This window comes from Arachis hypogaea, chromosome 1, assembly GCF_003086295.3.
Source record: "Arachis hypogaea cultivar Tifrunner chromosome 1, arahy.Tifrunner.gnm2.J5K5, whole genome shotgun sequence".
Lineage (NCBI taxonomy): Eukaryota > Viridiplantae > Streptophyta > Magnoliopsida > Fabales > Fabaceae > Arachis > Arachis hypogaea.
In genome coordinates, this window is record NC_092036.1 from 108,896,712 (window position 1) to 108,911,973 (window position 15,262).

The 15,262-nt window shown below is 29.7% G+C and overlaps 2 protein-coding genes across 2 annotated transcripts; one reads left to right on the plus strand and one right to left on the minus strand.

The window, feature by feature from the left end:
• Positions 1-787: 787 nt before the first annotated feature.
• On the plus strand, positions 788-1,893 carry LOC112782374 (tetraspanin-11-like). Its single transcript, XM_025824762.3, has 2 exons — positions 788-1,334; positions 1,470-1,893. Exons 1-2 carry the CDS (start codon positions 813-815, stop codon positions 1,782-1,784), a joined length of 837 nt encoding a protein of 278 aa, XP_025680547.1. The 5' UTR covers positions 788-812; the 3' UTR covers positions 1,785-1,893.
• A 1,805-nt stretch (positions 1,894-3,698) lies between these two features.
• LOC112709002 (protein CHAPERONE-LIKE PROTEIN OF POR1, chloroplastic) lies at positions 3,699-6,647 on the minus strand. The gene is made up of 5 exons (XM_025760915.3): positions 6,179-6,647; positions 5,997-6,082; positions 4,868-5,250; positions 4,210-4,286; positions 3,699-4,120 (listed from the first exon to the last, which is right to left on the minus strand). The coding sequence occupies exons 1-5, from the start codon at positions 6,232-6,234 to the stop codon at positions 3,970-3,972; spliced, it is 753 nt and encodes a 250-aa protein (XP_025616700.1). The 5' UTR covers positions 6,235-6,647; the 3' UTR covers positions 3,699-3,969.
• Between the last annotated feature and the right edge of the window lie 8,615 nt (positions 6,648-15,262).

Sequence of the window (15,262 nt, forward strand, 5' to 3'; positions counted from 1 at the left end):
AAAAAATTATAATCAAAATAATACTAAAAATAATAACAAAAAGAATAGTGTATGTATAAGAAAGTAGTGAATATATTATATATTTTGTCTATTTTATCATGAGAGTACTAAAAAAATACATAAACTATTTATTTATTTATATATTATTTCTATGAATTTAATTTTTATGTACTGACAGTCACTATGCAATTAAATTGATGATTATTTTTGTTGATTTATATTTTTGATATATTATATATTTAGTATTTTTATATGTTATTTTTAATTTAATAATTATAAATTAATTTTATTATAAAATTTATTTAAATATTTAAAATAAATAATAAAATAATATAAAGATTTAAGTTCATATTTTCTTTTAATAATTTTACATCTTCAAATAACCTTGAGTAATATAATCCAATATTTATTCTATTGTAATTGATTTTGCAACACAATTCTATGTAATCAATTTGATGCATACTTTTAATTGTAAACTTCAATTTAAATACACATTTAGATAGAATAGTATTTCAAATTTCTACCGTTTAATTGATTATAAAAAGAAAAATAATTATGCTATCATACTGATCATGATGGCAGTTCATTTTGGTGGTTTTACTAATAACCATCCCTCAACGCAAGTGGCTCCAGAGAATAATGACAAGCAGTTTACACTAACGTGACGTGGTATTCCACCAACATTCTCAAAACAAACCGTTATTACTTACTTCCACACTTATAAAACATATTCTCCTTCTCACTCTTAATCTCCTTCTCCCTCTTAATCTCGTAAAAACAACACATTGTTACGTTCACTATTTTCTAACATTATGAGGTTCCAAATAAGCAACACCGTAGTGGGTGCTCTCAACATTCTATCTCTCCTGCTTGGTCTCTCTGCCCTTGCAACCTCCGCTTACATTCACTTTCACGGAGGTGATGGTGCCTCTGATTGCCAGAAGGTTCTCCAGTATCCTCTCCTCATTGCTGGAGTTTTCATTATCATCATCTCTACGCTTGGCATAGTAGGCTCCCTATGCCGCATCAACTTCGCATTGTATGCCTATCTGCTCATCACCTTCCTTCTTATTGTGGCTATGATTCTCTTTACCATTTTTGCCCTCTTTGTAACAAACAAGAAGGTTGGCCAGCAAGTCTCTACCAGAGCCTATGGCGAGTACGTGGTCACTGATTTCTCTCACTGGCTTCAGCATTACGTTGTCAACAACAAAAATTGGGATGAAGTTAAGAGTTGCTTGATGGATGCTGGTGTTTGCCATGATCTTGCTATCCACGGTGGCTTCAACCATAGCAATGAAGATCTCTTTTTCAAGCACTTGTCCACCACGCAGGTAACTACTCTTTATAAATAACCGTAAATTGATTCTACTATTACTTTTGAATTTTGAATTCAAAATAATATTCAGTTAAAGTATTGCTAGTCATAGTTATTAATTGTAAAAAGAATTTACTCATTGTTGTTGCAGGTAGGGTGTTGTAAGCCACCTGCGAATTGTGGATTCAAGATGAAGAATGCTACATACTGGGAAGCTCCAAAGACAGGAGCAAGTTGGGCAAATAATTCAGATTGCAAGATTTGGAGTAACAAAGAGGACAAACTTTGTTATGATTGCAATTCATGCAAAGGTGGGGTGTTGGCCAATATAAGGAACCAGTGGAAGCATCTCACCATATTCAACTCTGTTGTGTGTGTGCTTGTAACCGCCATTTATGTTTTGGGATGCTTTGCCATAAGGAACAACCGCATCGACATGTACAACAAGAACCACACACACCCTTGATCTCTCTTCAAATGCTATGTTTTCTTTAGGCTTTAGGTTCGGACTTTTATTTTTATATGTTAGATTGATTTTACGTTTTTTTCGCTTGAATTTGAAAAAACAATTAGCATATTAGTTTTAATTTCTTTAATTTCTAAAAAGATGTGTGTTATGTTTCTTAAAATTAATGGCCTATAACCACCATTTATGTTTTGGGATCTTTTGCCGTAAAGAACAACCGCATCGACATGTACAACAAGAACCACACACACCCTTGATCTCTCTTCAAATGCTATGTTTTTCTTTAGGCTTTGCGTTCGGACTTTAATTTTTATATGTGTGATTGATTTTACCTTTTTTGTTTGAATTCGAAAAAACAATTAGCATATTAGCTTTAATTATTTTTTTTATTTCTAAGAAGCTGTGTGTTATGTTTGTTAAAATTAATGGTCCAAAAACATCATCTCTTGTTTATCTTTTATTTATTATATAATAATATATAATTGTTCCTAAAAGAATATGAACTTTCTTAGAAACATTTTGATTTGTGAAAATATTTTTTATTTTTTTTATAATCAATTTTTATTTTCAACTTTTATATCTAAAAAAATATTGATGTAAAAAAATATTGATGTATGAAAGGAGGATTCATTGCAAACTAGTTTGGTCTATTTTAAAAATATACTTTTTTTTATATTTAGAATATAAAAATATTTTTTTATGTACGATTTTAGTTATTTAATTTTTTTAAAGCTAACAATTTATTTTTATACAATATTAAAAATAAAATGAATTATTATCTTAAAATAATTAATGGTATTGATCATTAAAAAATAAAACTAAAAAAGACTAGCAATTAATCTATTATTCACTATACTCTTTTAATTCTGTTAGTACGTACTCAATATTAAATAAAAATTCAACAAATACACTTTGTTTAATTCTAAATTGACTATTTTTATTAGCTCCTTTTTACTTACGGTTTATAGCATTGTGCCACTGTTTGCTGTACTTGGTTTTTTAAGTTGAACTTAGAAGATTTTATCTTTTTATTTTTATACTTATATTAAAAATCATGTTATTTTTTGTTAAATTTAATTAATAAAATTTCATTAAAAAATTACCATATTCAAAATTTTATCTTACCCCTTCAAAATGTTTTCAAACAGTGATAACTGAAAATTCTAAAAACAAGAACGCATTTTCAATTTTGTTCTATTTTTTTGAAAATATTTTCATTCGAAATACTAAAATAATCATATTTTTTATGTCTTATTTTATTTTTCAACGAATCAACACCTTAATTTCTCTTTGTACTTTGTAGTGTCGTTAACTAATATCTCACCATAATCTTTTGAGGAAAAAAATTTAGAAAATAATAAAAAATTCACGGATTAAAACGCGAATCTTGGCTTATTCCTTTGAATGATGCAACAATAACAGCCCTTTCAAAAATAACAGCCCTTTCGGGTGATATTTGCTTATTCAATTTCGTTAGGGCTCATCAACTATTTTTCTGACATAGCTTAGCAGCACCAATAGCAAGGAGACAATCGGAAAATTAAAATATGATCACAGCTAAAAGAAAGCCACGGAAAATTATAGCTAAAAGAAAGCCTCTTTAATCCAGTTTGAAAAATAGCTTAATTAGACTTTTTTAAAAAAATAGCTTAAACAATGAATGACTATTAAAAATAGTTTATAAATAAATTATTTTGTGTTTAAATTTTTAGTTATAAAAATATTTATTTTATAAAAATGTGATAAAAAATAATAATATTATGAGAGAAGTCATTTTTTTAACTTCTCTATAAGCTTCTAAATAGCTTCTTAAAAAGCTACAATTTAATTTTAAAAATTGCACCAATCATTAATACTTCTGTTTTTCATAAGTCAAAACTAAAAAAATTACTTTTGAAGGTTTACAAACGGGCCTTAAGTCTTAACAAAAGTTACTTTTGGATTCATTAAACAGATTCGGATATTACTATACTCTCAAAACTAATGGCAAGAACAAAACATGATTCCAGAACATAACCAGAACTTTAAGCAAAGAATCAAGGTCTAAAAAATATCTATGCTAACAACCGCCTAGTCAAACTCTTGCTTTGATAAGCACACTCAGAAACCCAAAAGTTTTGATCACCTAGCAACTCATTAAAGAGTGCAAGACACTGACTGAAGCTATGTAAGAATTGTCTCCACTTCACTTGAGGAAAGTACAGGCGAGGAACAAGAACAAGTAAACGAATAATGATGTTAAGAGTTCGAGTGTCCAGGTTGGGCGCAGCAACATAGACGGAATGTTGGGTACCGCCAATGAACCAGAAATCCATCCGCCCACTAGGGCCCCAAACCTGTAATTGTGCAATGAAAAACAATGTTGATGGTGAATAAGAAAAAAGGGGATTAAGAAATGTTAGTTGATGCAAGATCTGCTATGTACCCAATAATGCAGGCTCTACCCAAGCTCTTTGTCTTTTCATTGAGAAAATATATGCAAGCAGCCAAAGAGATTGCGACCTGCATCAGAAGAACAATTTCGTTAGAGGAAGCAAGAAGTTGGGGTATGGAAATGAGAGACAACTGTATACATATCAGCACTGTCCTTTGATGTCTCCATTCTAATACATGAACCACACATGTAATAAATAGTTAGATAACATAATAAACCTACATAGAGTGATGAACAAACTAGAAAAAAGTAAGCATGTATCAATAAAAGGTAATATTGACATTTTATTCAAAAGAAAATTTGACTTAAAAGCATGTGTTGGCTCAATCAGTGCAATGGCTGATCTAAGATTTCTATAATGATATATTTCTTCCTTTATCAAAAGAAAAGAAACATGTATAAGGATACTCAGACACAAGAAGTAGTCAATCAAGGTATAACACAAATCAAGAATAAGCCTAGGAAGCAAGACTATATTCAGAAAAATAATGGTACTCTTTTAAAGGATGAGGTATAGTTATGATTTTCAATTTTTTCCCCTCTATTTCAAAAATAAATACATGTTTAGTTTGAAAAATAATCATCTGACTATATACCACACAGATATAAATAGCATAATAAAAAATAAATAAATAAATTCAAAGCAAACCTGAAAAGCAGGTCCCGTTTCAGCAGAATTCATGATACTCCAAGCACCCATGAAGGCGAAGAGAAATAATCTTCTGAGGATGACTTCAGTTGGTGGAAGCTCAACAAAATTGAGCAAGTTCTTAACCCATGGTGGAGACTCCTCTACTTTCTTCTTCAACCTGCTTTTCAAGTTGATTTTTGTTTTCTTCCTCTGTTTGAAACTAGCCATCAATAGTTTTTCAAAAGCAGCCTCGATTGACTCTTCACTGGCCTCATGTCCAGAATATTGCTGCAACAGAAAATTTCTTGATCCCCAAATCTCTTCTTCAGATGCATCTCGACTAATACCAAGGCGTTTGTAAGGATCCCAAACGCTACGCCGAGGGAACTTTTGGACATTACCTACAAAGAAGATTTATATAAATACATAAATCAAATAGTTCAATAAGGTGGAACCAAAAAGACAGAGGAACACAGGGCACAAATGCAGAATTTATAAGCTCATATTCAGCTTTCATATTAGGCAACAGAACAATCCAATATTCACTGAAAAGCTACCAGAAAAGAAAACAGTACTAGGGAAGCGGAAATTGCACAATAGATCAAATTACAATCTCTCATTTCAAAGAATATAAACTTATAAAGTAATGATGCCAATCTACTCAGGCATAGCTGCAGCAACTCTCATCCTCATTCATAAAGCAGTAGAGGCCTCCGTGCACGCACACTCACATAAAATGAAAGTAAACCATAACAATGCTAACATAGCCTCCCTCTTAGATGCCCCTTTCTAAATTCCCCTTGTTATTGGTTTAGCTAAATCCATAGCTTGCCTTGTTCCACTTTAAGCACCACAACACCAACACAAAACAGGACCTAAAGGCTTACCAATCAAAAGGTTCCTACGAATAGAGCAGTGAGCAGAGATCGATTTTGCCCTAGGAACATGATAGATTCCCCAACCAAATGAAACCCAATCAAAGCTTAATTATCACACTATCAATTTTACTAAATGTCATCCAATCCTGCACAAGAGAAACATGTAATGTATACATAAAACCATGCACAACTAATCAGCAATTAGTGTAAATATAAGCACATATGCAAATGAATTCAAATTCGGTTGTTAATTAAGAACACGAAGAAACCTCCATAAGGCGTATCAACCGCACATCTGGTACGAATTGGAACATAGCAAAACTTTGTCCGCTTCCCCGTATTTCCTCGCAGCAACCTGAACAAACCCAAAACGCACAAACATAAATTAAATTAGATTAAAAAATCAAAACTTTCTTTTCCAAGAAAAACAACACAGAGAGAGAGAAAGTACAATTTATTGTGGAGGAAGGAGGTGGAATTAGGAGGGGAAAGAGTAAGAGAGAGCATGGTTGCAAGTTGTGATGAAGAGGGAAAATGGATGGGCTAATTGAAATTGAAGAGCATGGTGGGAGGGGAAGGGGAGGGGCTAAACGGTAAATATGGAAAAGATGGAGCTTGGGCTTTTGCCGGTTTGGTTCGACCACCACCACAAGTGGTGTGTCCGTGTGTGTTGGTTAGGTGGGTCGAAGAAGAACAAGACGGAAAGAGAAAGAAACGATAACAGATGATGACTCTTATTTTAGTTTGTGTGAAAGCTCGCTATCTGCTATGATGCGCACTAGGTGTATACTGCGTCTGCGTATATTATTATTTTTTTTGTCAGGTGGATTGGACAATCAATTCTAGGTACAACACACTAAGAATTGAGCCCAAGACTTTTAAGATGAGGAGGGAACAAAATACCGTGTGAGATAAAGTTCATTTACCTTGTATTACAATGTCTTTTTATTTATTATTATTATTATTTTAAAAATATTATGAATCTTAAATTATATTTTTAATATTAAATAAAAAAAATTTTTGAAACTTTTCATCTTTTTAATATTTTCAAACATTAAATATATACATAAATTCTTATCCATTTAAGAATTACAAGAATAATTTAAAAAATAATTAGAATTCTTAATCCCCTATTTTTAATTATCTCATTTTGTACTTATCACTCTTCATGTTCTTATAAAAAAATATTATATGTATATTAAAAATTAATTATTATATATTTATGTACAAATATATGTATTATTAAACTTACTTTTAATGTGTATTTTATATTTTAATATATATTTTATATTAATAATTAATTTCAGTAGCTAATTTCAATATTTCATTTTTATAGTACTAATGTAAAATTATAGAAACTCAAATGAGATTGTTTGAGAGAAGAAGAAAGAATAATAGAAAATAAATGACCAAAAAATTGAAACGTGTACAGAGAAAAAGAATTTTTTTTTACCAGATAAAACTAATCAATTATTATCTTTTAGTGCACTCAATACTTTAAAGAAGTCAATTACATATCTCAACTAACCCACCAAGATAGGAGGTAAGGCTACTACTTATACTAAATAGGCTCAACAGAATTTTAACAAGAATTCGTTATTCTCAATGGTAAACCCTAACTCTTTTTATATTGCAGATTCTGTTTTTTTTTTTTCACTGCTTAACAAGACTGATCCTCAAATACCTCTCCCTCCCCTCTCCCTATCAAGCTGAAGGTGTGCTTTGGCACAACTCTGAATTTGTTCTTAAGCCGTTCAAAACTAGCAGTAGATAATGGCTTTATCAAAATGTCAGCGACTTGTTCTACTCTTGGTATGTGAACCACTTGGAGAGCTTTATTATTCACCTTCTCTCTAACAACTTGAATGTCAAGTTAAAAGTGCTTAGTTTTGTCATGTAGTACAAGATTTGCTGTGAGCATAACGGTGCTCATGTTGTCACAAAAAATCATTGAAACAGTTGCCAAAGGAATCTTCAACTCATCAAGTAGATTTCTAACCTAAGTCACTTCTGCTTCACACGATGCTAGGCTTCGAAATTCTATCTCAGTAGATGACCTGCTTATAGTTGGTTGCTTCCAACAAGAACAATTAACCAGATTAGTTCCCAAGTAAATGCAATAACCTGAAACAGACCTCCTGCCTTCTAAATCTACTGCCCAATCTGAATCAGAAAAATCATACAACCTGTAATCTGTGCATTTATGTAGAAGTAAACCATGGTCTTTTGTTCCTTGTAGGTACCTGAGTATCCTCTTCACAGCCTTCCAGTGAGCCAAAAAAGGACTGTGCATAAAATGAGAGACCTTTTAAACAGCAAAGCTTAGGTCTGGTCGAGTTATAGTAGCATATTGTAGAGTTCCTACAACTGACTTGAAGAGTTTGGGATCCTCAAAACGTTCTGATCCAGTAGACAATAATTGTAAAGATGAGATCATAGGAGTTGACATAGGAGAAGCCTCACTCATCCCTAGTTTAGATAAGAGATCTTTAATGTACTTAGTTTGTGAATGGTGCAGCTGCCCAGTTTTACTTCGCTGAACCTCTATACCAAGGAAATATGATAATTCACCAAGGTCTTTTAAAGTAAAGATTTTGTTTAAGTTTTGAATCATAGCATTTATTTCAACAGAATCATTACCTGTTATTATAATATCATTAACATAACAAAGAATAAACATAACATAATAAGAACCATGCTTAATGAACAACGATGTATTTGATTTTGTGCTATAAAAACCAAACAGATTTAGAGTTTTGCTAAGCTTTAAAAACCACTCATGAGGGGCCTATTTCAGACCATACAAGGACTTATTTAACTTGCATACAATGTTGTCTGAATCATGAGAAAACTCAACTGGTTGATGCATGTAAATAGTTTCTTTTAGATCACCATTAAGAAAAGTATTATTAAAATCAAATTGTCTAACAGTCCAGTCTTTTGATAAAGCAATACTTAACACTAATTTGATTGTAATTGGTCTAATAACAGGGCTGAAAACTTGTTCAAAATCAAAGCCTTCAGATTGGTAGAAGTCTTGTGTCACCAATCTAGCTTTGTACTTTTGAATGGAACCATTAGGGAGTCTTTTGATGGTGTATATCCATTTGCAGCCGATGATCTTAGCATTATCAGGTTTGGGGACAAAAGTCCAGGTTTGATTTTTAATCAACGCATTATATTCTTCTTGCATAGCATTCTTCCAATGTGAAATGGCTAATGCAGCAGAGGGATTCTTAGGTGGCTGTTCTACAGAGGCATCAGAAAGTGTCTTTGTGATCTAGGTTTTCGGTTTAGAATTTTCAGTTTTAGACCTTGTAAGCATGGGATGACGATTATCAGTTAAGGGTGGTGAGGTATTAGCATGAGGGAATTTATGAAATTGATTTGGATTGCCATTAGGATCAATGGAGGGAGGCTTATCTGTGGTCCGGAGGCAGAAGTGGTATTTAGTATATTAGATTGAAGATTACTAGAATTAGGAAGATCAGTATTAGAGACAACACTAGGAAAAAAATTGTTGGACAAATAATTATTGGTGTGAGGTTGATTACTGCTGCTAACATGTATTGTATTGGACTTTTTAAGGTTAAAATCAGTAGAGAAAGAAGTAGCATTGGTATCGCGAGTATAATAGTGACTGGAAATAGTGGAGGGTATAATAGAACCTATACTAGGTATAAAAGTATCCGGTGTAGTAGAAGAATGGAATGAATGTGTAAAAAATAAGTCTTTGTAAGGGAAGGATGTTTCATCAAAATGAACGTGTCTTGTGATGTAAATCTTGCCACAAGGAGAAAGGCACTTATAGCCTTTTGAATTTGGAGCATATCCAATGAAAATACATCTATGAGATCAAAAATCAAGTTTTGTTTTGCTATGAGGTCTAAGAAGAGGGTAGCAAGTACTACCAAAGACTCTAAATTAATCATAGTTAGGTGTGGATTTGAATAGTGTTTCATATGGAGATTTCCTATCCAAAATCGAGGTGGGAATGCGATTAATCATATGAGTGGCTGTTAGCACAGCTTCATCCCAATATGTTAATGGCATAGAGGCTATAGATAACATAGCAATGCTCATCTCAATGAGATGCCTATGTTTTCTTTCAGCCCTGCCATTTTGTTCGGGAGTGTATGGACAACTAAATCTTTAAATAATACCCTGTTCAGTCAGGAATTGAGCGAACTGGTTAGAGGTGTACTCACCTCCATTATCAGATTGAAGAACCTTGATTTTATGTCCTGTGAGATTTTCTATTTGTTGTTTAAAGAGTTTAAAAACCCGAAATACTTGAGATTTAGTGACAAGAAGAAATAAATGTGTATATCTAGAGAAAGCATCAATAAGCGTCACATAGTATCTAAAATCCAAGTGAGAAATCACGAGTGCTGGACCCCAAACATCAGAATAAACAACTTGTAGAGGTGTAATATAAACAGTAAGGGATGAAGTAAATGGCAATTTATGCATCTTAGCATTCATGCAATTCTCACACATTTTTGAATTCAACTTTTCTTTATTATGAAGCAAGTCAGGATTACAATTTGAAAGAGCAGAAATTACAGTTTTCATGGCCATGTGGCCCATTCTTTTATGCCACAAGTCTAAAGAAATACTAGAAGCAGTAAAGACACATGATTTTTGTAAAATAGAAGATGTGTTAGGGGTAGCAATATTATAGAATTTGTAGATTCCTCCTTTTTCTATACCCTTGTAACAGTACCTTATCAATCCACTGGCATTTAACAAAACATACATGAGCATGAAATTGAAAATACACGTTATTATCTTCAGCAAATTTAGAAACACTAATTAGATTTTTAGTGATTTCAGGTGAGTATATTAATGTCTGCAATTGAAAAAATTTATTTGAGTCATAAGCATATAGATAAGAACTTCCAACTTTAGATATATGCAAACCTGCACCATTACCAATTTGTATTTTGTCAGAACCAGTGTAATCTGAAGAGGAAATGAAATTTGATGAGTCTTGTATAATGTGATGAGAAGCCCCTGTATCTGGATACCAAGAAAGATTTGCAATAGTTCCTGGGGCTGCTATGTATGTTGTAGGATTATGAAATGATGGGAGAGGTGGTGGTGGTGGTGTGGTGGCTGAATTCTGATTAGTTGTAGAAGAATTAGTATTTGTAGCATTTGAAAATCGTCCAGATTGATTTTCTTGGAAGGTTTGTGATGGTGGAGGAATATTCTTATCAAAACAATTGAAACAATGCCAAGTAATGTGGCCAAAGCGTCCACAAATTTGGCATTGTGGCCTTGGTGAGGAATAAAAAGATCGACCACCCCTTTGTGATCTACCACCACGACCTCTTTGACCTCCAAAATCTCTGTCAGTATTAGGGATTGATGGAAAAGAGGATTGGGTGAAGTTAGCTTGTACCATAGGGTTTGTAGATCTACGAAACTTGTCCAGCATATGATTAAGACATGATGATGGTTTCAACTTTACATTGACTGTATAATTCTGGTTTTGTATTGACTGTAGTGAGAATCATTTGATATTCTTCACTCAGTCCTTCAAGAAGAGCTTCTTTGTGTTCTTCTGTAGTTAAAGGAGATCCTAATGCAGCTAATGAATCAACAATATTTTTTATTTTGAAAACATAATCAGTGGGGCTTTGACCTTTTTTCTTGATGGCCTTGAGTTGAGCCTTTAGCTGCTTCACTCGAAATCTTGTTGATTCAGCAAAGTATTCTTCAATTGTTGTCCAAATCTGATGACTAAGTGTGCAACCAACCATTTTATTCTTGAACATAAGATCAATAGAAGCAAGCAACCAGGATTGAAGGTTATAATCATCTTGGAGCCACTATTGATAGGTAACAGATTCAAGAAAATTTTGCTGATCTTCAGTGGAAGCATATTGAGGTGGAACACGATCTGAAAATAGGTGATCCTCTAATTTTTTTTACCTCTAATAGCTGCTAATGCCTGCTGTTTTCAAGTCTTGTCATTCTTTTCTCCAAGCTTGTCAATAATGGGGTTGAAAGATCTCGAATTTAGTAGATGTGATGGAAAAGAGAAATTGTTTGCAAGAACATTGTTGTTAGGGTTTGAATTTGCAAAATTGGAGGGATTTGAATTCCCAGGATTAGAGTTGACAGATGCATTTGTCATGATTGAAGAATCCAGAAGCTCTTGATACCATATAGAAACTCAAATGAGATTGTTTGAGAGAAGAAGAAAGAAGAACATAGAACAAAGGACCAAAAAGTTGAAACATGTACAGAGAGAAAGAACTCTTCTTCACCAGAGAAAATTAATCAACTATTATTTTTTAGTGCACTCAATACTTTGAGAAAGTCAATCACAAATCTCAACTAACCCACCAAGATAGGAGGTAAGGCTACTACTTATACTAAACAGGCTCAACAGAATTTTAACAAGAATTTGTTATTCTCAACGGTAAACCTTAACTCTCTTTAAATTGCTCTGTTTTTTTTCACTGCTTAGCAAGACTGATCCTCGATAAAAATAAGAAGGTAAAAAATTATAATATTGATGGGCTTGTTTGGGTGAAAAAAAATTTTTTGAGTTATCTTTTTTTAAAAAGATCTTATAAAAAAGTAAAAATAATTTTATTTTTGGATATCTAGCAAAAAGATCTTTTTATCTATCAATTATATTTGAGTATAACAATATAAAGGTATTTTTTGTTTATTTATTATATAAAAAATATTTTTTTTAAAAAAGATCTTTTTAAAAAAGATACAAATTATAGCTTCTCAAAAAAGATATTTTTTATTTTTTTAGTGTTTTTATTTTTACTACTAGAAATTTGCCAAATACGCTAAAAAATAAAAAAGGATCTTTTTCATTGAAAAATATCTCTTTTTATCAAGATAATAGCGTCCAAACAAGCACTTATTTGATTGAATTTTTTTATATAATTTTAAACAAATTAATTTTTTTAAAAAAATCTATAATCATGCTATATATATACCAAAACCAATTATTAAAATCAGATATTAGTATAAAATATATATTAAAAATAAATTAAATAATAGTATATATATTATATATAAACATATAATAGTTAATTTTAGTGTATAAATAGTATTTTTGTAAATGATTATGCTATGTGTACATCAAAATCAGTCACTAATGTCAGTCATTAAAATTAGCTACCAATATAAAATACATATTAAAATATAAATATATATTAAAAATAAATTAAATCACATATACATATATTTATATACAAATACATTAATAATTTATTTTAATATCCAAATAGCATTTTTGTTTTGTAAAACATAATTTCCATCACGATAAAATTGTACAAAGCTAAAAAAAAGTTCCATAAGAAAAGAAATGTATGAATTATAAAGTAACAGTAATAATAAAATTAATAATAACAAATATAATACATAAAAATTCATAACAATAAAATTATTTAAAATTTAAAAAAAATCAATCAAAAAAATAGCATGCGTCAAAGAGAAGTAAACGATTTAAAAAATTACATGAATGAAAATTATTAAGAATTTCATAGAAAAATATCAAAACATACCTGAGAATCCAATAAAGAAAAAGAACATTAGAAAAAACACCATTCATCATGTGTATAAGAAAAATACAAAAAAAGAATAGTTTTAATTTTTAATATATATCGTAAATAATTTTATACGATCATTTAATTAGATTTATGTATTTAAATAATATGTTAGATAATAAATTTAAAAATAATTATTTTTATAATATAATAATATAATTAATTATCTGAATAAAACTTTTTAACTAATAATATAGTAAAATTAAATTCTTAAATTAATTTGAGCTAACTCTTTTAACAAATGATAATTAACTTTCTGAATTTACTTTTTAATTCTAAAATCTAATTTATATATTTTAAATTTTATATTTTAGATTTTCTAAAAAATAAAGATAAAAAAGTTATAATGAAAAATTGACTAATATTAATTTGATAAAAGTTAATTAGTTTTTTATACTTATTTTTTTAAATATTAATTGATACAATGGGATTGAAAAGTTAAAACTAATCAATAAAGTAGCATTTGTTTTAAGGTATTGAAACGGAAATGAAAAAATTATAACTCAGTATCATGTTTGTTAATTTAGAGATTGGTATCAAAATTTTAGTATCTGTTTTCAAAATTTCAGTATTTCAGTACCTTCAAAAAGTGAGAACACAAAAAACTGAAATTTTTGTGGACGACAACTGAAACTTTAATAACATTTTATACTTAAATTACCTCCGTTTCAATTAATTAATTTCAACTTTATTCTTTATACAAATTAAATTAAAGCTTAACTCTTATTTCAATCTTTATTCCCACTTTACATCAAATATAATACTCAAACTTATTTCAATCTTTATCTTTCAATTTCAATCTTAATATCTCAATCTTTATCTTTCTTCCAAAAAAGAGATGAAAACCATATGCACGTCATTTTGTGAAATTATTATTTAAAAATTATTAAATAATTTGATAAATTTAATTAAATTATTATTTTATATAAAAAATATATATGTGAATTTTTATCTAGAAGATAATGAAGAACTTAATTTTGATGCGGTACAATTTTGTTAGAGAATTAATAAAAGATGTAGTTAATTATATTTAACTAGTAGTTAATTTTTTTTAAATTTTTTAAAAAGATATAAATTCAAATGATCATAAAAAATATTTAAAATCTAATAAAAAATATCAAAAATTTAGACAAAAATATCTAACCGTAATAATATATAATAAACATTCAAAATCATTGTAAAATTATTTTAAATATTTTAAAATTCTAAAATACATTTAAAAATTCAAAATTTGCTTAGAAGTTTCAAAATTTATTTTAAAAATTTAAAATTATCTTAAAAATTTTAAAATTTATTTTAAAAAATCTTAATAAAAAGAAACACCCGAAACGTAACAAAAAACATCTAAAACCTAACAAAAAAGTTATATCCAAAATCATTTTAAAAATTATAATACATAACAAAATGAGACATCTAAAAAATATTGAAAAAAATTAAAAAAAAACATCTAAAATTATTAAAAAAACATCCAAAGCCCAAAATAAAGAAACATAAAAATATAAGAAAAAGCAAGCATTCGAAATTTAAGAAAAAGAAGTATCCAAATCTAGCAAAAAGAATAATCCAAAATTAAATAAAAGAAAAAGAAACATCTAAAACGTAACAAGACTTAGCAAAAAACTGGATATCGAAAAAACCTTTAAAATTTTTTTGAGAAAATACCAATTCAAATTATTCAAAAACACCTCCAAAATCTAAAAAAATCATCTAAAACTATTTAAAAAATTCAAAAATTCATTTTAACAATTCCAAAATTTATTTTAAAAAATTAGATACATAACAAAACGAAACATCCAAAACTTAGAGAAAAATATCTAAAATTATAAAGAAAAAACATCCAAAATCGAAGACAAAAAAATCCAAAAACATATACAACAACACGCTCGAAGAAGCGGCGACAGATGCGAGATGGAGGAAAAGAAGAAAGAGGAAGAAGAAGAAGAAAGTCATCG

Coding starts and splice junctions, on each gene's coding strand:
- LOC112782374 (XM_025824762.3), top strand. CDS start 813: ATGAGGTTCCAAATAAGCAACACCGTAGTGGGTGCTCTCAACATTCTA. Junction 1,335..1,469: donor AGCACTTGTCCACCACGCAG/GTAACTACTCTT, acceptor TTGTTGTTGCAG/GTAGGGTGTTGTAAGCCACC.
- LOC112709002 (XM_025760915.3), bottom strand. CDS start 6,234: ATGCTCTCTCTTACTCTTTCCCCTCCTAATTCCACCTCCTTCCTCCAC. Junction 6,083..6,178: donor TCCTTCCTCCACAATAAATT/GTACTTTCTCTC, acceptor GGGTTTGTTCAG/GTTGCTGCGAGGAAATACGG. Junction 5,251..5,996: donor GGTTGATACGCCTTATGGAG/GTTTCTTCGTGT, acceptor TCTTCTTTGTAG/GTAATGTCCAAAAGTTCCCT.